This window comes from Gopherus evgoodei, chromosome 5 (assembly GCF_007399415.2).
Source record: "Gopherus evgoodei ecotype Sinaloan lineage chromosome 5, rGopEvg1_v1.p, whole genome shotgun sequence".
In the NCBI taxonomy this organism is placed as follows: Eukaryota; Metazoa; Chordata; order Testudines; family Testudinidae; genus Gopherus; species Gopherus evgoodei.
In genome coordinates, this window is record NC_044326.1 from 20,177,329 (window position 1) to 20,202,074 (window position 24,746).

At 43.6% G+C, this 24,746-nt stretch overlaps 2 protein-coding genes across 2 annotated transcripts; both read right to left on the minus strand.

Annotated features, from left to right (window-relative positions):
* Window positions 1–12,951: 12,951 nt before the first annotated feature.
* On the minus strand, window positions 12,952–23,686 carry TNIP2 (TNFAIP3 interacting protein 2). Its single transcript, XM_030564322.1, has 6 exons — window positions 23,082–23,686; window positions 18,637–18,939; window positions 16,061–16,150; window positions 15,436–15,699; window positions 14,864–14,983; window positions 12,952–14,224 (listed from the first exon to the last, which is right to left on the minus strand). The coding sequence occupies exons 1-6, from the start codon at window positions 23,577–23,579 to the stop codon at window positions 13,940–13,942; spliced, it is 1,560 nt and encodes a 519-aa protein (XP_030420182.1). The 5' UTR covers window positions 23,580–23,686; the 3' UTR covers window positions 12,952–13,939.
* LOC115652379 (histone H2B 8-like) lies at window positions 20,403–21,236 on the minus strand. Its single transcript, XM_030564323.1, has one exon. The coding sequence runs from the start codon at window positions 20,919–20,921 to the stop codon at window positions 20,544–20,546; it is 378 nt and encodes a 125-aa protein (XP_030420183.1). The 5' UTR covers window positions 20,922–21,236; the 3' UTR covers window positions 20,403–20,543.
* Window positions 23,687–24,746: the final 1,060 nt, after the last annotated feature.

A 24,746-nucleotide genomic window follows, 5' to 3' on the forward strand; every position in this document is an offset into this window, starting at 1 on the left:
TCAGTAAGCTATTAACATGATTTCATAGGTTTCTTGTGTATAGGCCTTGAACTTGGTTCTGTTATGTAGAGTAACAGCCCTCACATACCCCTGGTCTCCTTGTGACTAAGAATATCCCTAACCAGCTTAATACTGGAAAGTGGGTAAGTTTCTTTTTAAATATAAGAATGGTTCATTAGAGTAGTTTACCACAGGGGGGAATCAGTCATGATTTCATATACTTATCGTAAAGATATATTTTTAAAACTTACCATCCCTACCACCGCAGGTCAATACTTCTTTAAACTACATATTAAAAAAATATAGCTAATATAAAAAAAGATAGTATGCGGTAGCATTTGATTTAAAACCTCCACCTATAGCCACAAAAATGCAAGGCATCAGACAAACTTCAGGCTTCTGCTTCAGTGCTTCTATAGTATCTCACACACAGTGTTCATCACACTAATTGTTACAATGCACAATCAGTACATGTATTTCTCCCTCCTATTTACAGGCTTGTTAGCATAATACCCAGGGGATATATACTCCTGGAGAGCTGCTGTACTCCCAGCATGAAGCAAAACTTCCCCAAACGTACCTAATCTACATCCCCACTGATGTACCTGAGCAAGGGAAAAGATGTCCTATATAAAGAGACAACCATATCTAGCCCACCACCCTCTTTTTTTATTTTGTACTGATTCTGTCCATGATTTAAAAATGTAGTCAATCATGTTGTTGTGTCTTAACCTGCCTTTTCCTCATAAGAGCAGGAAGTACAATTCAGACAATCTCTACTCAAAACCCCACATGTACTTCAGTCATGACTGTGATATTTATAATAATTTGTATCATGATAAAGCCCAAAGTCCCCAAGGAGACTCATTGTGCTAGGCAATGTGCATACATAATGCCCCAAGAGCTTACTGTCTAAGTATATGACAGGCAACGGGTGGATACACCAAGCAGAATGGGGGAAGCACAAAGCAGTGATGAGATAGTTACAAACACCAGCTTTCCTAAAGTGATTTGAAAGCATCATGAAAGAGAGGGTGGGATTTGAAAGATAACAATGTAGTGGTGGCTACTTAATCTAATTCATACTCTGTACTTAACTAGCCCGTTTAATCTAGGGTGACCAGATGTCCCAGTTTTTGGGTCTTTTTCTTATATAGGCTCCTATTACTCCCCACCCCCTCTCCTGATTTTTCACACTTGCTGTCTGGTCACCCTAATTTCATCCGAAGATCTAAAAGCACAGGAAGGCCGTGGAAGTTGTCATAGCAACATGGTGATAGGAAGTGTTACTATTGTGGTACTTTGAATTCTCACATTAAATCATTGATCTTACAGTGAAGGATTTGTTACTTCTCCTTTCTGAAATGAGAACCCTTGCTGGTATGAGTGAGGCAGGTTACTTGGAATTTCCCTTGCCTTTTTTTTCTTTTTTTAAGCAGATCTGTAGAAACCACAGGAAGTGGAAGTTTTTTTTTAACAAAAAAGTACCATAAAACATAGGTAACTGATGCCTCTTGAATCACAGGTCTTATTCTTCTAGCAAGTTTTATTCTTCTTAGACACAACTGTGAATTTTTTGTACCAAGAGAGTTCATTTTCCAAATCACTGTGAGGGGAAGTTACATATACGTACGTGTGAAAGGAGAACTAAAAAGCTTTTAGTGGGGAGTGAATTTTGCTAATAACTAAACAGTACAGACTATTGTCTCCAGGATTGTTCTTTTTAGGACTGCACTTATACAAGACAGTCAGCATACTTCAGGGTAGTGAGGACTAGCCAGGCACCACCATATTGCTTTGTGGTCTGACGCCCTCCATTGTTGATGAGGTTAGTGCAATGGCTAGTTCTTCACAATGCCTGTCCCTTCACTGAAATCTGTCATTCCTAGGTTGAACATGAGCCAACTGCTCATCATCCATCTGTTGTGAGAGGAGAATGGTGGGCTCTGTGATGTTACGCTCCATAATGTTTTATGGAAATATGCTTATGAGTGTAAATATGATGTAATTGGAATATGCTTTATGTAGGTCATCATTACAAAGCTTACAATCTACTGACTGTGTTCATCCTATTTGTATGTACATATCATTCTCGTATCTGAAGCTAGAAAGATAAAGTATAACTCTGAGGTACTATTGTAATTATGCAAAGTGTGGGCCATTGATGATGATTTAGAACAGGAGTAGGCAACCTGTGGCATGCATGCCAAAGGCGGCACACGAGCTGATTTTCAGTGGCACTCACACTGCCTGGGTCCTGGCCACCGGTCCGGGGGGCTCTGCATTTTAATTTAATTTTAAATGAAGCTTCTTAAACATTTTAAAAATCTTATTTACTTTACATACAACAATAGTTTAGTTATATATTAAAGACTTATAGAAAGATACCACCTAAAAACATTAACATGTATTACTGGCACATGAAACCTTAAATTAGAGTGAATAAATGAAGACTCGGCACACCACTTCTCAAGGGTTGCTGACCCCTGATTTAGAATCTTGGTGGCTTTCATTGACTAGGACAATTGGTTGTAAATGGCTCTGTTTACTTGCAAGCCTTCCTGTGTTTAGGTAAGCCAGCCCAGGAAGAATGGTCGAATCCATCTTAAACCTGGTGCTTTTCCATTTAGAAGAAGGGGTGGGGATCCAGAGAGACAAAAGATTCCTGCCTTGTGCCAAACTTATAAAAGGGGGTCAAAGAGAACAGGTCCCAGTCATGTGAAAACCCCTGCTTTTCCCCTAAAATGTCTGCTGGAACTAACAAGGACTGTACTGGAAAAAAGGATTGGGCCCAGACTAGGAAGGAGTCTAGTCTGTGAAAGAAGCTTATTGGAACATCTCTGAGGGTGAGATTTACCTGTATTCAGTTTCTTAATGTATTAGGCTTAGACTTGCTTTATGTTGCATGGTGACTTACTTTGTTCTGTCTATTATTAGAAACCACTTAAATCCTACTTATTATACTTAATAACATCACTTGTGTTTCTTAATTAACCTAGAGTAAGTGATTAATACCTGGGGAGCAAACAGTTGTGCTTATCTCTCTATCTATGTTATAGAGGGTGGACAATGTATGAGTTTACCCTGTGTAAGCTTTACTCAGAGTAAAACGGAATTATTTGGGGTTTGGAATCCCATTGGGAACTGGGTGTCCGGGTGCTGGAGATAGGTGACCTGCTGAGCAGTTTTTGGTTAAAGTCTGCAGCTTTGGGGGCATGAACCAGACCTGGGTCTGTGTTGCAGCAGGCTAACTAGTCTGGCTCAACAAGGCAGGGTTCTGGAGTCCCAAGCTGACAGGGAAAACAGGCTCAGCACGTTAGGTGACAGTCCCAAAGGGGTCTCTGACAAAACACATCACAGGCCCATCCAGTTATTCGGATGTCATTGTGAAGGCAAAGGCTGCATCAGTGAAGGAATTGTGAAACCGAGAATTATTGGCATAGTGGAGTCATGGAAGTTTGTGGAATGTCATGATTTCTCACTGTCAGGGTGACAAGGAAAAGGTGCTTATCATAACTCTGGGATCTGTGTAATAGGAGTGAAAGGATTCAGTGTAGTCCTGCCGATTTCAGCCCATAAAAATCTCACAAGTGTCATCAGCATCATACAATCTTACCAAAGTCTGCTGAGAGATCTAGTGATATCAGCACATCAGTCAGAAGAAAGTCACCCCTCAGCACTGGCAGGACCTCTGCCATGCCTTGGTGTGAAATCTTCTTGTGAAGGATCCAAGCTGATACACTGTGTCAAGTAGCTGCACAAGGGGACAAGACCCACTGTGAGAGGCTGCCTGGAGGATTTCCATCACTACTCCATGGTAATAAAGGTTAAAAGTGTGAATGTTCTAAAACAGCTTGTTTTAAAGCTAGAACACAATCGGACTTTGGTATTTTAGAATAATGCTTGTGCATGTTCTTGTGATAATTACCTGGCTTGTGTTCAGCTCTTCCTGAGCTGATGATTTCTGCACGTTTATTCTTTTGATGCATTCTTCCTCCTCCAAAGGTTTATTGGAGCATAAATGTAAAATACCCCCCCACACACACTTGCCCTACAACACTCTTATGTTCAGTTACATGAGGGGGAAATAATCATGCAGCATCCAGCAATGGAAATCGACATTAAACAAGAAACAGAAACATCAACTGGAACATTCATTTCCTCTCCCTGTCCCCACCCCCCTTTTTGTTTTTGTTTTTTTGTTTTGTTTTTGAGTGGAACTATAGAAAGGCCCTTGACTAAGGACTTCATATGTTGCTTGCTTCTGTAATGAGCCATCCATCTGTGGAGGTTTTGATGCTGCTCGCATCCCCAAGCCCTGTGTTGGAGGGCCCAAGTTGAGGTGGAATGGCTGTCCAGGTAGGTTCATAGAATATCAGGGTTGGAAGAGACCTCAGGAGGTCATCTAGTCCAACCCCCTGCTCAAAGCAGGACCAATCCACAAAGCAGGTTGTCAAAATCTGGGAGGAGGGGCAGAGTGGGCACCTTTGCTGCAGGAGTGACTCTTGTGCGCTGTTGGGAGAAGAGAGAGATTTGTGATGAGGTCAGTCAAGTATGATCAAAGGCAGCGTTTGCACTTCTTGGCAGGCTAAGAACACTTCCAAACAGGGGCCCGGGAAGGACAGACAACATTTCCCACACTACACCGCAAAACAATTAATAAGGTGGTGCAGCTTAGTACAGCACTAAGTACTACGTGGGATATGCCCAAGAAGTCTTAGCAGTTCACCCACATTAGTTCAGCACCAGTGTAGATGAGGCTATACAGATATGACTTGTGTGGCTTACAAGTGTGGACGCTCCACTGGGCTAGGCTAACCCAGGTCCCACAGCTGGATTAACTCCCACAGTGAAAATGTACCTGTAGCCTGTCGTCTCAGTGAGAGAGGATGGAATTGCAAGGAAAGGAGGTTGGGGTAAAAGGAGGGGCTTTGCTTGACACAGGTTGGTGACTCTCTGGTTTAAAAAAAAAAGTGGGGGAGACAAAGACAGAAGAGTAGATTCCCATTTAGAAACCCCTGCCATCTTGTGCACATGTGGCTACATCAAAGATTATCTTTAGCTTCCCACAGTAATGCTGTCTCCAGGAGAAAGGAGACCCAGCTACACATTTGCTTGGTTGTAATGGCCAGTGCCCACTATCCTGATGCCCATGATGGTCTCCATGGTAGAGGGAAAAGGTAAGTACTTTTGCTTTTATCACGGCTGTGGAATGGAATTTTTATGTACCTGAAAACATTGGTTCTGCCTTGGCTTTTTGCTCTTGTCACTCAGGTTTCTTTTCTTCTAGTTTAATTTGTTGTGGAGCTTCAGAAAACCATGGTGCTCTGCGAGGGGAGTGGTGGGAGAGGGCATGGTTAGGGACTAGTGCATAGCACTGTTCTCAGAATACAGTCCGTGTTTCACCGTATTATCATCTCTGTGGCCTGTTGGTCTAGTGTGGTTTTCTCTGAGGATGCATTTGAATTTAACTAGATTCATGAGAGGATCCAAGATTGCTGGGCCATCATTCACTTTGGGTGCTTGCCTTTTTATGTAGGAAGGTAGCAGTCTATCTCACACTAAGGAGTAATTCACAGATTTTAAGGCCTCAAGCAACCATTATGACCATCTAGTGTGACCTTTTGCATGTCACAGACCATATGATTTTACCCATGTGATCCCTGTGTTCACTCCCATTTCACATAGCTATAGGGCAGTAGCATGCCCACCTCAAAGCATAGGAATGAATATTGTGATCAAGTGAGATAGACGGGTTTGTACCATTGCATCAGATGTGTTGTGGTTTATTATTTTTATATCTGTTTTGCTAACTACAGGAGCTGTTAATCATTAACAAAAGATGTCAGTGCTTCAATAATATCTTTTTAAAATGAATTAAATGCCAACAACCCAGCACTGCTGTACAACCACACCAGAAACAAGTGTCAGCAGGACACTGGTGGATGGAGGGGAGGGGAAGACAGGCAATCAGAGCTCCCTTTCAAAAGCTTATATTTGGATTTATTGCAGCATAAGCCACCCCACTCCAGTGTGGGCATAAAAAAGCTAACTGTCTGGAGCTGAGAAGCCTTTGCTATTGGAAGCTTTTAAGTCCACACTTATCCAGTATGGAGTTTCTTGCACACCTTTCACTGAAATATCTGTTGCTGTTCACTCTCATGGATAGGACCCTTGTACAAAACGAACGAGTGTTCTGATTCAGGCAGGGCTTGGGAGTAAGAAGCTTTTGCAGGTGAATATCCTCAACTTCAGCAGAATCTAAGCTCTAAGAAAAAGATACTACCTCTTTCAGATGTTTATAACCTTCCATACGTAAACCAAGAGGATACTGCTGCAGTCCTATCTTCAGGAGTCTACAGTGAGGCAGCTCTGGTGCTTCTATACCTGCTCATAGCTTTACCTAACTGCAGTAGAGTGAAAACTGAATGCCTTGTCAATTTTTCCCTTCTGCTGTTCAGAACCCTGGGAAAGCAGTGAAACAAAAATCATCCAGGATATGCATTGTTAGTACTTAGGAAGCTATGAGAAGTAGACACTGGAGGTTTTTTGTAAGGCGGACCCCAAAAGGGAGGCAGGTTAAGGGATAGATTCCTTCTCAAAGGCTTCGCCTAGGTTGGCACACGTACTCAGTTGTCAGCTGTATACATGCTCACGCATGCTCCTCTAACCCATTTCTGGATGAAAGACATGGAGCAGCTCCTTATTCTGGACACATGGTTATGCAGTGGAGTAGGCCATCAGAGAGATGCTAGCTGGAATGTGGGCAGAACTTTCTGACAGGTCAAAGACAGCTGACATTGAGTCAATAACAATTCATTCAGCTTACAGGGTACAGATATGTTGAATGATGGTATTGCCATGATATGCTCTAGGGAGGGGCAAAAGAAGCATGATGTGGTGGGATCACATTGTTTTGGAAACGTGGACTGACCAGCAGTGACTTCAGAAGTTCCAAATGTGGAAAGAGCCCTTTGTGGAGCTTTGTGAGAAGCTTGCACCATACCTCCAGCGACAGAACACTTGGTTAAGGAAGCCATACTAGTGTAGAAATGGGTGGCTGTTGCCCTGTGGAAGCTGGCAACACTAGACAGTTATAGGTCTTCTACAAACCACTTTGGGGTTGGACCACTCCACTGTGTTGAGGTTGCGCAGGTTTGGAAGGCAATTAATACTGATCTACCCAGGGGTGGTTGCCATAGGAAAAGTTCCAGAAATAATATCTGGATTGGACAGGATGTGGTATTGAACTATGCAGGGGCCATCAATGGCACTCATATCCCAATAATTTGTCTACTACAAAGGGCAAGTGAGTATATGAATCAGAAAGGTTACTCTTCACTCCTTCTACAAGACCCAGTGGATCACAGAGGCAGATTCATGAGTACAAATGTGGGAAATAGCAAAAAGGTTCATGAGGCCAGGGTGCTGAGAAGATCAGGACTGTACTTCATGGGAGGAGAAGGGACTTTATTCCTCCATATGCTATTGTTCTCAATGGGGTGTGTGCCAACTGTCATTGTGGGGGACCTCACATGCCCACTCCTACCTTGGCTCATGCAGCTGTATTCTGATGTCAATGGCCCTCAAAGAAAGGAATTCAGTTAGAAGCTCAGTAACTGAGACTGGTTGTGGAGCGCATGTTTGGTAGACTGAAATAGCGTTGTGACTGGTGATCTGGATGAGTGCATAGGCAATGTGGCAAAAGCCATTTGTATAATCATCGCCAGCTGCACACTCCATAATGTTTGAGGGTAAAGAGGAGTGCTTCCACCTTGAGCAGGCTCAGGACAAGTCTCCGGATCCTACTTGTGCATACTGGTCCCGGTTCCCAACAGGCAAGGGACATCAGGGATGATGTCTTCTCCCTTTTTGTGCCAAGATGTGTCCACATCCATCTGCCTGTGCTGAGGGACATCATCATCACCCTCCACAGCTGCTGGAAAAACGCGAGGGACTATTGGCACATACTTGTGGGGCTACATCTTTGTGAGGGTTTCTTCCCCTTAGCCATTTGTTCCATTGCACATCATAAAGACAATTGTAACAGGGCTCCTCCACTGGGTTGGGTTAGTGTGGAGGGTGCCATCCAAGACATAATGCAGGTATTGGGCAATGCTTTTGTCTTCACTATTCACACTTGTTTACAAACCTTTTATGGGGAGTACTCCATCTCTCGGTGGCCTTATATCTGTTTGCTTGGAGGGGGCAGGGCCGGGTATGCAGCCATTTCTTTTAAATCAGTCTGTCAGCCCTGCTAATTGCACTTAGCAGCTGTTATGGAGCACTAATCCCTACTAAAATTAAAGACACCATAAAAAAATTGGTAATCTTTCAAGGGAGAAGAGAACTATTGTGACTAACGTTTCCTCAGACAACCAAAGGGTTCAGTTCCTTTCCTCTTCCTGAACCTAACCCCACCAGCTTCTGTTTGTAAGAGGATGGTCATATGAAGTGGGTGGGAGGATACACACTGAAACTGTAATCTTTCAAGGGACCAAAGACAGGCTAGCTGCTACTAACTTTAGACAAACTGTATATTTTCTACAACTGTCTCATTTCCAACCAAAACCTTTCTAACCTGCCCCTCCCCTCCCCTCTCCCTGCTTTTTGACCCTGGGATCATCACTGCCTAATAGTGGTTCAACAGAAATCAAAACCATTGATTTATAGCTGTCTCTTGCTGGGGGACCAGTTTGGGGTGGGATGGAGTGGGGAAAGTTGGAGGAGTCTGGTAAGGGGATGGGGTGTGACAGTGCTTCAGCAAGGCAGTCTAAACTCACAGTGAACATAGCAGTGCATGGCATTTTATTATGGGAGGAAAAGTCAGTGCACAGTGCTTCAAATGTCCTGGGTCATAAAATCAGGTATGTAGCACCAGAGCAAGAGGGGATATTGGAGGTATGGTGGGGTCCACTGTAACTTACCCTGGGTTCTGATTCCTACTGTGGCTTGAGGTCCATGGGGACAGGGGAGTGCTTCCTCAACCGGTTCCTCTGGGGGTACAGGTGTGAAATCACATGCTGCTGCTCCTCCTCCAATCTTTCAGGGTATCCTTCATGGTCCCCGCTGCCTCCTCACCTTGACCCTCATAATGCCGGTGGGGTTAAGGAGGGGGTTGTGAGCCACTTCAGGCTCTGTATTGCATCCAGTCAGGCTCCTCATAGAAGGGGCATATATGACAAGCCTTCCCAGAATGACTGTTGGAGTCTTTCATCCTTGTACAGGAGCCTCATGTGCTCCATGCGTTTCTAGCACTGGGCTGGAGTCTGATAATTGCCTGCCTGCTCCATCCTCTGTGAAACCTCCCATTGCACGTGTATATTCCTGCTTCTCCACGAGGAAGCATGGAGGACGGCGTACTCCAACCACACACTATCAGCACCTGGGTGTATTAGCAAGCCAGGCAGCTGTATTGGTCTGTAAAGAGTACAATGGAAAGCTGGTCTCATGTGGTCAGTGCAGCTTGCTACCACCAGTGAAAATGGGGGATAGGGACCTTTGTAGATTAGGTAAGGTTCAGGAAGAAAAGGGTTCAGTGCATTGAGGGAATGGAGGTGGAGGTCTATTGAAATTTGAGTTCTGGTACACTCAACTTACACCCATCCACACTGCAGCCTAGCATGGGTATGCCACAGGCATATTTATCCACTCCCCTCATGCATGCTAGCTTACTCACCCATGCTTTTGGGGTTTAGGTGTGGGCAATAGGGGAGTTCTGGCACAATCACACACGTAGATATGTGTACAGTCACTAGTGTTGATATACCCTTTGTGGGTTCATACTTACCAAACACTTACCAGCCAGAAGCTTGATAACCCCTAAGGCTATGTCTACACTGGAGACATTACAGTGATACAGCTGTACCACTGCAGCTGTGCTACTGTACGGTCCCATGTAGCTGCTCTCTGCGGACAGAAGAGAGTTCTCCTGTCGGCATAATTAAACCATCCCCCATGAGCAGCAGTAGCTATATTGGCAGGAGAGCATCTCCCAATGACATTGCAATGTCCACACCGACATTTCTGTTGATGCAACTTATGCCGGTCAGGGATGTGTGTCCCCCACCCTGACTGACAAAAGTGCTACTATAGACATAACCTAAATAGCATCCAGGGACAGCATGTGGGTGAGACCTCAGCAGGGAAGGTTCTAGATTAACATCTGTGACAAGCAACCCCGATTCCACACATTAGCAACACCCTGATTCCTGAGAGTGCTGCAGCCTGAAGACAACTGCAGGCCCAGCTGAGGGTAATTATATGCTTTCTGTTGGTGGGATTGTGAGCACCTGGGCAGCAATTACTAGACTAACAAGGTAATAGGGAGAACAGAAGGGGAGTAAACAGGAAGCAATGGTAACTCAGGTGAGCCTGGGCTGAGGAGTGAGGGCTGCAGAGAAACCTATTCTTGCTGTAAGCCTGCAATTCATGGTATAACTATGTAAGAACACACACCCCTCTCTCTTGCTGAAAGATAAACAGTCCGGTGCACGTTTCCGATTGTGAACCCACCTGAACTGGCCACGAGTGCAGATAACTGGCTAGAGACAGAGGTGCCCTCTGAGTCATGCCAAACCCGTGGGGAAAAATGCAGAAATTGGGCTTGTTATTGGTTTAATTCGCTTGTGAGTTGCTTGTTGGCTAGTTTTTGGCTTGTTTCTTTTTTTTGATCGGCTCCTGGCAAGCAGGGGCAAATGGCAGGGGGAAGAGTCAGGGGTGCACAGTGGACCCCCCCCAGACCCAGACTGCAGGCCGGAGGGGGGGGGTTCTTAGGAATTGGTTTATTTTGGCCTTGTTTTGAAATGGGATTAGCTTGATGTCTGGCTTATTATGGAAGTCAGGGTACTTATTTACCACATGAAAGTTGGCAACTGTACGACCTGTTGAGGCTCGGCCAGGAGCAGTAACTCCCTCAGCTGAGAATACCTGAGATGGGACCTGCGCAAAAGCAGGAGATCTGGGCACCATGAATGAGATGCTGTGCTGGCTGGTGGAGTAACAGGAGATGCAGCAGACAGAGGCAAGCAATACTGAATTGGCAGGCGGACCAGCAACAAACTTTGTCAGAATTCGTCAAGGAGCAGGCCCAGGTATAGTAACAGATCCTGCAGAGGCAAGTGAGTGCCAGTGAGGGGACTGGAAATGAAACAGTGGGTCTAGGACTCTGTAAGATGGCCCAGGGTGATGAGCCTGATGCCTTTCTGTGAACATTTGAACAGGTATCCAGGAGGAGCAATCCCTGGACAAGACACAGGGTACAGAACCAGTTGGCAGGAGAAGGAGAGAAAGACAGCAGGACATTGACATGGAGGCCTTCGTGGGCAAACCCACCCCAAACAAGGGGCAGAGGAGGAGAGGGATCCAGAAATTGCGGCTCTGGAGGGACAATTCAGCCAGACCTGTCAGAAGTGACTGATGCAATGATCTATGTGTAGGGCCCTTCATTTTCATCTTATTTAATTTTTCCTGGGAATTTATTGGGGGTAGTGTAGTAATAAGAGGTGAAAACTGGTGGAAAAAACTTAATTTTTCTGGGTAAATATCAGGGTTTATTTTGGTGGATGGAAGGACAAGGGAAAAAAGTATTTAGTAGATTAATGCTTTGATAAATGTAATTCAATGTGGTTTGCTGCAGAACTAAAACAGAACTCAAAACACATCTCTGAATTTAAGAAAACAATATAGCTCTAATCTCCACATAAAACTTTTCATTTGAATAAGTTGTAGACTGACCTATTAGTCTATAAATATTTACATTTAATAATTACTGACATTGCAGCAGCCTGAAGAAGGCTGCAGGCCCATCTGAGGCCAATTATACACTTCCTGTTGGAAGGATTGAGAGCACCTGGGCAGCAATTGCTGGGCTAACAAGGTAACTGGGAGAATGTAAGAGAGGGAAAAAGCAAGCAAGGGCAGCTCAGTAAGAACCTCACATGGTGAGCCTGGGCTGAAGAGTGAGGGCTGTAGGGAAACCTATGCTTGCTGTAAGCCCACAGTGCACGGTATTACTATGTAAGAGAATAAATACACACCTTGGTGAAAGAAACAGCCCAGTGTGTGTTTGACTGTAAAACCATCTGAACTGACTGGGCAGTGGTTCACTGGATAGTGACAGAGGGGCCCTGTGACAGCATCTCATCTGGACAGTGTCTCCTTCCCTTCAGTCTCTTATTACTAGTTGTGAGATACCTAGTATCTCCAAGTGCTGTGATGGGCATATGACAACAGTTAATAGGACATTGGGGCAGGGGGAGAAAGAGAGAGAGAGAGGAAAAATAGACAAGTACGCTACAGCAAGGAGAAAGACAATGTCAGACAAGCTGTACTCTGACCTGTTAAAGGAAATGGGGATGAGTGGAGAGGAATGAAGTGAAGCAAGGTAAGTAATGATATGCAAAACGCACACTATACAGTACTGAATAATGATCCTTTAATTTGGAGACAGCCTGCTGGTGCAGGGTTTTTTCCCTACCCACTTTACTTAGACTCCAGCCTTGTCATGGTGAGGTACATTTTTTCTAAGCCCAAGCTCTATATATCTGTTAGGTACTTAGATGGCCCCCACTGCCACAGTAGCTGAGCACCTCACATTCTTTACTCTTTAGTCTCAAGAGCCCTGTGAGGTACGGAATGCTATTTTCCCTCTTTTACAGATGGGAAACTGAGGCACAGGAGGTAAGTAACTTGTACAAGTTCCTCAGTCTGTGGCATGGAAGGAATTGATCGTGGGAGACAACCTAGTTCCCAAACGAGCACCTTAACCCCAGGCTCATTCTTCCTCTTCAATTACTTAGCACTTACTCTTGGAAAATAGTGTATGATAAGGAATCTATTTTATGTAACAGCGGCTTATGTATAAAGTAATGTGGCAACTCTTATTTGAAGCCAGAAATTAAGTCCAGCTGCATTTACACTATTTTCCACTGAAGTAGATTACTAACCCAGTAAAAGCAACTACACCCCCAATATTTTATTATAAAAATAAAAGTTTGACAATTTAAAAATATTTGTATACAAACTGTATTCACGCATGTACAGTCACTTTCTAGCACAGAAGAAAATAAGTACAATCCCTGTGCAATGTTTCAGTGCAAAAAGAGAGGGTTTAGATCAGAGTAACTAGTACCTTAACATTTTCCTCACATTCAATGCAAGTGATAAATAAAAACTCTGTCAGACAGAGACATGACTGATTTCATTCTGTTGTATTAAAATGCCTAACAGACTCAAGGTATTGACAAATGAGATGTCTCTATTCAACTGTACCCCAGATATGGCACAGTGAAGCTTTTCCCCCCACCTTACCTTTTTTGCCACTCTTCCCTATATGGCTGTATCTGTGAAAAGGAAGGTATCCAGATTTCAAATCCAGTTAAGATACTGTCACTCTTTACCCTTTTTAAATATTTCAGATTGCCACAAGTACAAAGAATCAGACTTTTGCTTGTAAGTCTGTCTGCTCTAGCCCATCCAGCACTTTTGGCTTGTAGCAGGTTTGCATCTGCTACACTCACATTTGTTGGAGTGTTAATTTGTATATTTCCATTCTTTGCAAAATGGCTTGATTTATGTTGAGATCCCTGGTGCAGTCCAACAGCTGGTGGAATGAAGTAAGAGGTAGAAATTTCTCATTGTGCTGGTTCCTAACATCCCACATTATGGCCATTTAAAATGAATTATTTCATTTTTTTTTTGCCCTTATTGTAGATTAGTAACCAACTTCTTTCACTCAGCTGTCCTCAAATAAGTTTTGGCATCAAATTTCTCTAAGCACTGAATTTCTGCTTAGATAAGTCAGTCAAACATCCAAACCGGATGATAAATATTAAAAATAACCAACATTAATTGGTACTGTAGTATACATCTCAAAGTGCTGTTTTCTTAGTATCAAGTAGTGGTTGATTTGATATTTGATTGCACTTCTCAGGTCAGATTATTGACAACATTCAGCAACATGTCTGAGAAATTCATCACTGAGTTCATCATTGAAGAACCTCATGCAATGAGGGCACTGAAGTTCACCCTGTCCTCTTCTCTCTGACCCTGAACTCCCACTGTCTGTGCGTGTAGCAGGTTGTTCAGATTGTGAACCTGTTCTCCTCACGCCTGACTGGGCTTGGCTGTTGCCCAGTAGATGTTCGACATTTGTCTGTACATACACACGATGATTTTGGTTCCCAGTGTGAACTCTAACATGACCAGTTGTGTCTCTTGATTCCTAGAAAATTAAAATAATTTAAAAAAAATCAATATCAGAAAAATCCAATTTTGAGCCCAAAAGGGTTATCTAAAATTCTAGTGTTGACAATATTTTGATAAGGCTGACAAGATTCAAAAGGTGATGCATATAAAGATTTTTAACTGAAACTCAAAGCAATCAGAGCCAGAGACAAAGGTGATTAAGTTCCAAACAATCATAAGACCCACATAAAATAAGTGATTGGGGGTCAAGTATCATATGTGCAACAATAACTGATATTAAAAAACAAGCGAGTTCCACCTATTCCCTCTTTGTACTGAACTGGTACAGTGTCTAAATCCATGAGAAGAAATAATATTTCCAGTTGTGCTGATTCAATACAGAAGGGAAACTGGGACTAATAAGAGGCATTATATAAATAGGAGAAGACAACTCCTAATTCCTCTAGAACTGAAGTTCTGAAATACGGGTATGGGATTTAGCAGTTACAGCTCTGACACCTCTGAATTTAAGATATTTGAACAAAAAACTGTCCATGATTTATTGGTATGTTTTGGAGTTGTTTTTTTGTTTGGGGTGCATCTGATTTTCAGGTTGAGTTTCTCTTCTTAATGAAAACAACTTGGTTTAATATCTTGCCTTTCTAGATTTCTTTACCTGTCTCCTGGTTAGCTGGTGCTGTAGACAAGCAACTTCTGCCTGAAGTTCCTGTATTTTACTTTGTGCACGCTCTCGATCTGCTCTTTCAGATGTGAAATCATCCTTGTAAACAAGTACCTGAAAATGAATCATTTAAATACATTAGCCATTTACTGAGAGTGGTGAGTTAGCAGAGGTCATAGTTTGTGAACGAATTATATAGATTCGCCCATCTCTAATATTTAAACTAATACTCCATAAAATTGGCTCAGAGTGCAGGTGGTATTTTCTACAGTATGTCTGCACTTAACAGTACTAGATATACAGAATTTACAAAAATACTGATATTTTGTGTTGGAGGAAAATAAAGCTATCACAGAATTCCTCCAATACTGAATTTTACTTGCAAGTGTGTGTGCCCCTTTGTGCTGCTGCCACCTTTGCAATTTGCACAGACACCCTATGTCCAAGTGCCAAATCAGAAAAATCAATTTAAAGTTAATAATTCAATGAACTTTTTTCCCATCTTTTGCTGAGAAAATCTTAATTCCTAAATCAAGCAAATCTGATCAAAGAGTAGATCTAATGACCTGTTGTTCCAGCATTTGTACACGCTCACGATCTCCATCTTTAGCCTTCTTCACATCCTCTAACTCTCGCTTTACTTTAATGCATTCATTCATTTTTTCTTCCAGTAATTTGTTCAACCGAGAAATCTCCTTCTGCATCAGCTCTGAATTTCTTTGCTGTTGTTCAGGTTGAGACTTCAGTTCTTTCAGCTGCAGGTGGAGTCGTTTCACATATTCTTCTCTACTAGCATCATACGCCTGCCACTTTGTATTTAAGTCTTCCACCTGAGAGTACCAGAAAATTCAAAAATAAAAATATACACCTTAAAAGTGTTGCAAGCAAAAGCTTTCAGAGAAGGATTACGTTGAGTGGTGTTGATGTGTTAGGACAGAAACAGATTTCTTAAACATGTTACATTCTGACTCAATTTTTGTGTGTTTAATGGCAGCTAGGTTATATATTGAGGATTGTATTTGCCAAGGGAACAAAGATTACATGCTAGCTAATATTTTTTATCGAGACTATTCAGGGTCTGCATAAAGGTGCCATTAGGGTTAAGTTAAATTAGGGTTTGTTAGTGGGAATTTTCTGTAGTTGAAAATGTATAATCAAATCCTAATTCTACAAACTAAAAAATGTACTTACATGAAACACTTTTTGTTGTAACTTCCTGTTTTCCTCCTGTAGTTGGCAAATAATTGTTTGGGGTGAAGTTTTATTCTCTGAAAATTGTAGCTGTCAGACAAAATAAGCGTTACTTTGATTAAAAAAACCACAAACCTCTAAGACGTATTCACAGCTTCATTTTAAAAATAGCACAAATATCCTCCATTTTTCTTCCTTAAGCTATTCAAACATGTTTTGAATTAGCTCATTAAAAGATCAGTTGTTGGTAAGCTTTTTAAGGAATTAAATTTGCTTTAACATAAGGGAAATAGCCCACCTGAAAAACCACAAAACAAAACCCACCAGCAGCTACAAACACTCATTCACTTTGGCTTGCTGCGACTTTAAGCAAATGAGAACAAAAAATAATAAAGTTGCTTGATAAATTTGTGACCAGAAGTTTTGAGCTTTTGATTTAATTACATGCCTTTGGACATTAAGAAATGTCATCTGTTCAAAAAAAAAAAAAAAAAAAAAAAAAAAAACAAAAAAAAAAACAACACACACCAAAGTACATGAGTAATAAAGCATTTTTGTAAAAAAATTCCCTAGAATGAACTAAGACTCACATCTGAATTTCTCTTTGACAGGGAAGTCCCCACTGTACAAGGTAAGCTAATTATTAGACTGAAAACTTACTACTTAGAGAGATGGACATTTCAGTTACACATAAAATATCACACTGCTGAAAATGTCAAGTCCCATTAAACAATCTGTTTTTCTTTCCATCCAAGTCAGTCTCCAGCTATTCACACAGTAATATTTTACATTACTGGAGCATCTTTCATCCCAAAGGCTCCCAATGCACTTTACAAATTTAAACTCTCTACAGGGATCACTGAAATTCACAGCTCTTTTAAAAGATTCAGTAACAGCAGCTTAGGACAAGAAGTGAACACTACCTTCATCTGCTTTAAACTTCAAGAAGAATCTTGATGAACAAAATGATTAAAGAATGTCACCACAGCATCTGGTTTAATATCCCATTTCTTATAGGGATTATAATGTATATTCAATTATCAAGAGTTGCCAACTCATGACTGTCATGAATCAACTGTTTTTTTTTTTAAGTAGTTCCTCATTTTGGGAACAATAGGGTTTCTCCTGTAAATTTTTACTATTATTTAAGACTGCCATCTCCCAAGGCTTTCAATGAAACTGAAGTCAGACTGCTATCAGTGAAGTGGGGATTCTTGGTAAGTATTTCTTGGCTATCACTGTAGCATCTAAGCACCTCTCAAACACCACGGAATTTACCTGAGCAAGGCTGTGTGGCTTTATATTACCTCCACTATAGATAGAAAAGCTAAGTCACAAATGAAATTTATCCACAGCCACACACTAGTCTGACAGAGCAAGGAACTGGTTCTGTTTCCTGGTTCCCTGGCCAGTGTTTTAATCCTTCCCCAAGAGAGAGGAATCCTCTTCCACAACCTAACAGCAAGAGTGAGGCCTACATTGTGTGTGCAGGGCTGAATTTTAAATGGCAAATGATCACACACCAAGGCTCAATGAATCAGAAAAAAATTAATGCAAATTTTAAAAATCTTATGATATTTAAGCCAACTTGATTTTTGTGGTCCAAGGATACATCTACACTGCAATTAGACACTGGCAGCTGACTAGGACTCACACAGTGGAGTATGTATTTGGGCTTGAGCTGGAGGCTGTGAGATGGAAGGATCTCAGAGCGCTAGAGCCCACAATTAAACAGCCCTTTAGCTTGCGCCTCATGAGCTTCAGTCATCTGGCACAGGCCAGCTACGGGTGCCTAACTGCATAGACTAGTGATCCTCAAACTGTGGGTGAGGACCCCAAAGTGGGTTGTGATCCCATTTTAATGGTCACCAGGGCTGGCGTTAGACTTGCTGGGACCCTGGGGCTGAAGTCAAAGCACAAGCCCCACTGCCCAGGGTGGCAGGGCTCAGGGTGCAGTCCCCTCCCCCCTCCAGCCTGGGGTGGAAGCCCTTGGGCTTAGGTTTCCCCACCCCAGGATGGTATGGCTCACGCTTTGGCTTCCCCCAAACAGGGCAGGAGGCTCGAGCTTTGCCCCATCCCTGCAGGTCATGTAGTAATTTTGTCAGAAGGGGGGTCATGGTGCAATGAAGTTTGAGAACCCCTGGCACAGACATACCCCCAAGGGCCTCATTTTTGTCTCTTGTCCAAGGAATGTCACCAACAGCACAGCACCCTCTAGTGCTCTGCTCTAGTCTCCACTGATTTACTGAATAGTAAGTGTGTAAACATAATATTAACGCTTTGGGAAAGGATGCTTATGGCACCTACCAAAAGAGGCTCTGACTACTAGAGATAGTTGAGGGATGGCAAAAATGTACATGACATTTGGACAGAAATGATCAAAAACAGCTTCCATCTCTCAATAACAAATACCAACAGTTAAGGTTGTGAGAAGATTCTCCTTTCCTCTTCAGTGTAGCTGAAGTGATTGGGGAAAGTGAGAAATAACTCTTAGAACTATTACATTAACAGTTGCTTACAATTTAACATCCCTCCCTCCTAATTATTCATGTTGACAGAAAATATATTAAGTGTACCTGATTGGATCTTTCAATGGGAATATGCTCCACTAAATACCCTCTGTCTTTTCTCTTTTCTTCTAGACATTTTGCCAGCTGCTGACACATTTCTGCTGTGGATGCCAATTTACGTTGAAGTTGGTGAGTTTCATCGGTGAGTGAACGACACAGTACTTCACTTGTGGCCTGGACTTTCTCTCTCTCTGCCAAGCTTCTCTGGAGTTGTAAGATTTCTCTCTCTTTTTCATACTGTGGCTGGCTTATTATCTGCTGTATATCTCTGTCTTTATCTTCTAGTTGCCGATTCAGCTTCTGCACTTCCTAAATATTGGGGGTAAAGTTGACGTATTTGAGAACACAAAATGAACTCTCACGCCAAGAGGCTTATAAAAGTGAACTCTCTCATCATTGTTTAAGAATAACTTAAGTCTACTGTTCAGGAATGTCATTAGTACCATATTTTGTTACCATTAAACAAGATCACTCATATAAAAGTCACTTTTCATCAAGTTTCCTGAATGTGGCCTTGGTCTACAATGTCTTTCTAGTTCTCATTTTACATTTTCATGAACGTATGGTTATGCACATATCCTAGGTCAGAAAATAGTTGGTATGCAGAAAAGGTTTGCCAATACACTATGAACGGCAGATTGTTTCCAACCTCTTATTTGATATTTCAGGACAATCACTACAGGCTTTTTTTTTTTTTAAAAAAAGGAAAATATTTAATTAGGGTGTTTATCCCACTCTCTCAAAAACATACTACATACTTATACAAGGATGACATTTTATGCACTATAACTTATGCTTCTGATGCAGGCAGCATAGCTAGCTTGTAGTGTGCCAACCACTTTTAGGGTGCAATGAAAGACCTCTGTTTGGCTCTTGTACTCCAGGTGTCCCAAACTATAAGCTGGTAGAAAATAATTTATTTATGCTATCAGAGACTATAAATTTCATCAAAGCAAATGGTATGCCTGATCCTGAGAGACAGCAAAGATAATTCTACACAGTAACTTGATCAAGAACAGTAATGACAGAGGAACAAACCCCACACAGAATGTGTAACTCTATCCTGGAGTGGGTTATATCTGCCTGACAAACACCTGAGGGATCTGCATTTTCTTAACTTCGGCAATGCTTGTATATCTTGTTGTACCAATAAAGTTTCATGGAATTGGAAGCTCTGTAACATTACCTCCCTTAACACATGGAAGCCCCTCTCTGAGTGATTTGAAGTTTGGGATTTGTTGGGGTCCAGAGGGCAGCCAATCTCTGGCATCATCATGTACTTAAATTGTAAATGAAATTTAGAGTACCTGTATATTAACACGGACCCAGCGAGCACTAACTTCATATGTTTCCACTTAAATTGTTAGTGGGTGAAAGAAATTGGAGGACAACAGCTGTAAAGAAAGCTGATGGAACATCACTTCCCCCAGAATCTGCTAGTACCAGGGGTAGGCAACCTATGGCACGGGTGCCAAAGGCAACACGCAAGCTGATTTTCAGTGGTACTCACACCACCCAGGTCCTGGTCACCCGTCCAGTGAGCTCTGCATTTTCATTTAATTTTAAATGAAGCTGCTTAAACATTTAAATGAATCTGCTTAAACATTATTTACTTTACATACAACAATAGTTTAGTTATATATTATAGACTTAGAAAGAGACCTTCTAAAAAGGCTAAAATGTATTACTGGCATACGAAAACTTAAATTAGAGTGAATAAATGAAGACTCGGCACACCACTTCTGAAAGGTTGCCGACCCCTGTGCTAGTATGTCTACACAGCATTTTGGAACGAGCAAGAGTGAGCCTCCCAGCCCAGACGTGGGCTGTTGGGGGTGGGAGTAAGGACAGAAAAAGAGATCAGGCCAGTGCTCTTAAAAATAGCTGTCTAAACAGCACTTGGAAGTTGATCTTTACTTAGAGCTAGTGTACTTGGTAACAGCCTTTGTACCGTCAGACACCGAATGTTTGGCCAACTCCCCTGGCAGAACCAGTCGCACAGTGGTCTGGATCTCCCGAGAAGCGACGGTTGAACGCTTGTTGTAATGCACCAGATGAGATGCTTCCCCAGCGATACGTTCGAAAATGTCATTTACAAAAGAGTTCATGATCCCCATGGCCTTAGAAGAAATGCCGGTGTCTGGATGAGCTTGCTTCAACACTTTGTACACGTAAATTGAATAACTTTCCTTCCTAGTTTTTCTGCGTTTATCTCCCTTCTTCTGGGTCTTGGTCACAGCCTTCTTAGACCCCTTCTTGGGAGCAGGAGCAGATTTTGCTGGCTCAGACATTTTAACAGCTAAGTATACCCTCCAACACAACAGGCTCTGAAGCCTAGGGAATGGGGTGGGCTTCAGAGCCCAAGCTCAGCCCAAGCCACAACTTCAAAGAGCCTTCTATACAGCTATTTTTAAAGTTCTAGCACAAGCCCTGCTAACATAAGTCAGTGGACCCAGGCTGGAAGGTTCACTCCTACACACTAGACATACTGTACCTACAAGTTGTCCTGGATCCCAGGATAGACCAGAAGTTTTAGAGGCAAAAGCCACAGTACATCTTGCAAAATATGTCCCATTTTTTGGAGGTGAAGGGGTGGGGGTGGAAGATTGCAATGCAATATCCCCGCTAAATTCCTCAGGAGATCAAATCTTGATTCTCCAATGGAAGAATACAATGGAAAAGCAGAGCATGAACTCAGTTTCCAAGCCCCATGTGTAAAAACCTGTACTGGGGCATTGCCAAGCTAAAAGCCAAGATAATGGTGACACTGGGTTACCTCTTGAGAGCCTTGTAATAAATTGCATTTAAAACGTTCACTTCTAAAATCCAAATTTATACTGACTAGTGCAGTTTTAAAGCTGCAGCAGAAAGCACTTTTCATTTTCTAATTACTGCAGTTAACATTTAAAATGACATGCTGCCATGTACTTACTGTAGATTGGTGTCTTTGAGGACTTAAGGGAAAGAATACACTGTGTCTGGGATTCAGAACAAACCCACAACTATATCAAACCCAATACAGATACTGAATGTTTTAAAAGGATTCGACAAGCTTAAAAATCCCCTTGAAGAACAAAAGGCTATTTCAAGCTATGCTATGTTGGCTGGTGTTGCACTACCTAGTAGTTTATGGCATAAGACATTGATCAACCTGCCTCACTAGGTACTCAGACGGCAGAGTGCTGACAGAGCTGTAAATACCTAGACATATCCCAAGTTGCACACTGTACAGAACAGAGACATCATGTTTTATTACAAGTCTCAAAGCCTGAACAGGCCTAAAGAGAACTGCAGCATCTGGGAAACATTCTTGTACCATATTATGTCAAGAGATTACTTGTCACAAGACTATTTGTTTCAGTTTCCAATATTTTCTGGTTTGGAACTCCCTTCACATGCACCAGGCTGCTTCGTTACCAAAGAGAAATAGTTAACAGTAAAACACTTTTTCCAAAGTGTTAGATGTTTTTAACCAGAAAGGAGGAAAGCTGAGATTCCTCTCTTTCCCCCACAACGGATTGCCAACTAGTTGCAATTGTTACAACTGAAATGTTAAGGTCTGGTGTACAGATGGGCTGATGAACAGTTCAAGAAGCAGACAAAGGGGGGGAAAAGGAAGAACTAAAAAATCTTATTGAAATGCCTTTTAATCAAGATATATTGGAACTGTGGATTTATGTTATGGAGTGAAAAATAACCACTTGCAATAAAATATTTTAAAACTTATTTGTGCTCTTTTCCAATAATCTTCCACTCTGCTTGTGCAAACTAGTGAGATTACATAAAGATGTACACTAGCTAGTGTGCTAGCTGTAAATCTCATCTTGATAGCAGCAGGAAAAAATTAGATTACATTTAAAAATACCATTTAGATGTACCATATAGAAATTGCAGAGACAGACATCTCTGGCAACTACTTTTTGCTTGACATGACATGTTCCCACAATTCTATCAGTGCCCCGAAGTGCATGGTGATTATACATTGGTTATATTAAGTGATGCTGTCTTGAAAGTATTTGCAGACGGTGTGGCAAATTTGACTTCTGGACTCTAATCCAAGCCCCTTGACTCGCTTGCTGTGTGACATTGGGCAAGTCACCTAAACCAAATCCACCATCTAGAGCATCTAAACTTAGGGTCCTAAATCGATATTTAGGCATCTAAATTAGTGACCTAAACTAAGGGGGACAGATACCACACATCATAGCACCCAAGCCCCTTTCAAATAGGGTGTTGAACTTTGGGTACTCACGGTTGAAAATCTTAGCCTTCTCTAAAAAATGGGTTTAGAAATAACTCTCTTTCATATTAACTGGGGTTAAATTGTCCTGGCTCACAAGTGTGCAACTTTTTGAAGACAAAATAGAGCTCAGCGCTTTGCAAGGGACAGCCAGGGGAAGGCACTCTTCTCTGTAAATACAAACGTTATTTTAGTACATTTGTGTTTTTACCTGGCTCAAAGTTTCCACCTTCTGTGCTGAAATTCTCTCGCTGTCTTGAAGCTGCTGCTTCATTTGGCTAACCTGATCTATTAAACTTTCCACCAGAGATTTAGCAGGTTCAGCAAACTTTCCCCCAGGTGGCGATGGCTGCTGTTCCTCTTCCTGTGTTGCTCCCAGTTGGACAGCCTGGTACTTGGCCACGCTCGCCCTCAGCTCCCCGATCATCGCCTCCTTGGCTGAGAGCTGCAGTTGAAGGTGCTTCAGCTGCTGCCCGGACTCATGATACAGGTTGCAGATGGCTTTGTACCGAGGCACTTTGCTCTTTAGGCTCTTGTTCTCCAGGTGCAGCTTCTCCACGGTCTCCTCCAGCTGCCTGCACCGGGCTACCAGGGGGTCCGTGCTGTTGTCCTCGTTCACTGAGCACATGGTGGGGGAAAGAGAGCACAGATCACCCCGCGGCCGCTTCTCTTCCTCCAGCAGGGTGAACAATAACCCCCCCAGCTGCATATAAATCCAAGGGGAGCCGGGCACGGGCCGAGCCGCTGCTGCTAGTTCCTCTCCCTTCAGCCGCCGCCGCCCGGGAGCAGATGCGAGCCGCTGGGCGCGGCCCCCACCGCCTCTTATCGTCCGGCCGGGCGGGCGGGCAGGGGCTGCTCGGCGCCGCCAGCGGGGAGGGGCCGACCACGGGGGGCGGGGCCCGCAGCCCAGCGCGGGGCGGGGAGGGGAACCCCGGGCGGGGGAAGGCGCGAAGCGAGCCGGAGGGAAGGGGGCTGAGAGCTGTCGCTGGGATCCCGCGCGGGGCTCTGGCAGCCGGGTTCGGGAAGGGGGCAGCCCGGCCTTGCGTAAGGCCCGCGGCGTCCCAGCCGGAGCTGCCCCCGGGAATTTCCTGGCGGGGCTTCCCCGCAGCGGGCGCTAGGCGGCAGCTCCCGGCCGTTCCCCGCGGCCCAGCCAGCAGCGAGGCGGCGCCTCTTTCCGGCTCCCTTCAGCGCCGGGCTTCGGCCTGGGGCGCACGCGCAGACGGGAGGGGCGGGGCGAGTGTGCGCCGGCGCAGTGAGCATGGAGGGGGGGGGCGAGCTCGCTGGGCTGCCCAGTGACTGCCGGGGCTGCCCCGCCAAGGATGCTTGCGCTCGGGGGGAGCCACCCTGCCCCCGGGGGAGGCCGCAGGGTTGCCAGTTTGGGCTGGCGGTGTTCGTGCAGGTTGCACCACATGGTGTAGTCCATGGAAGGTTACGCTTCAATTCCTGGAGAGTTGGCAACGCCACGGGAGGGGTGGGGCGCATGGCATGGCCCTGTGGGGATCTGCCGTGTGCCCCTGGGCAGCGGCAGGCGTGGTGCCCCTTTGCTGGGACAGTTTGTTAGTGATCCCTGTGCCTAGGCGGGTCAGTACATTCACAACCCTCTTATCTGCGGAAAGAGTTGAGGGCGCCAGGAGCTTCATGAAATGCCTCAGCCACACACGAGTTGTATCAGTGTCACTACAGTATCAATTGGCCTGCTGCTGGAATCGGCCTCGCTCTCCTGGTCGGTGGCTATTGAAAGCAATCCGGGAGATTTTAACAGGCTGCAAAAAGTCCCCGGCGGGCTAAGGCAAGCTCACTACCTGCCCTGGTTCTGCGCAGCTCCAGGACATGATAGGGGCGGCCAGGGGGTCTGCCCCTGCCCTGAGTGCTGACC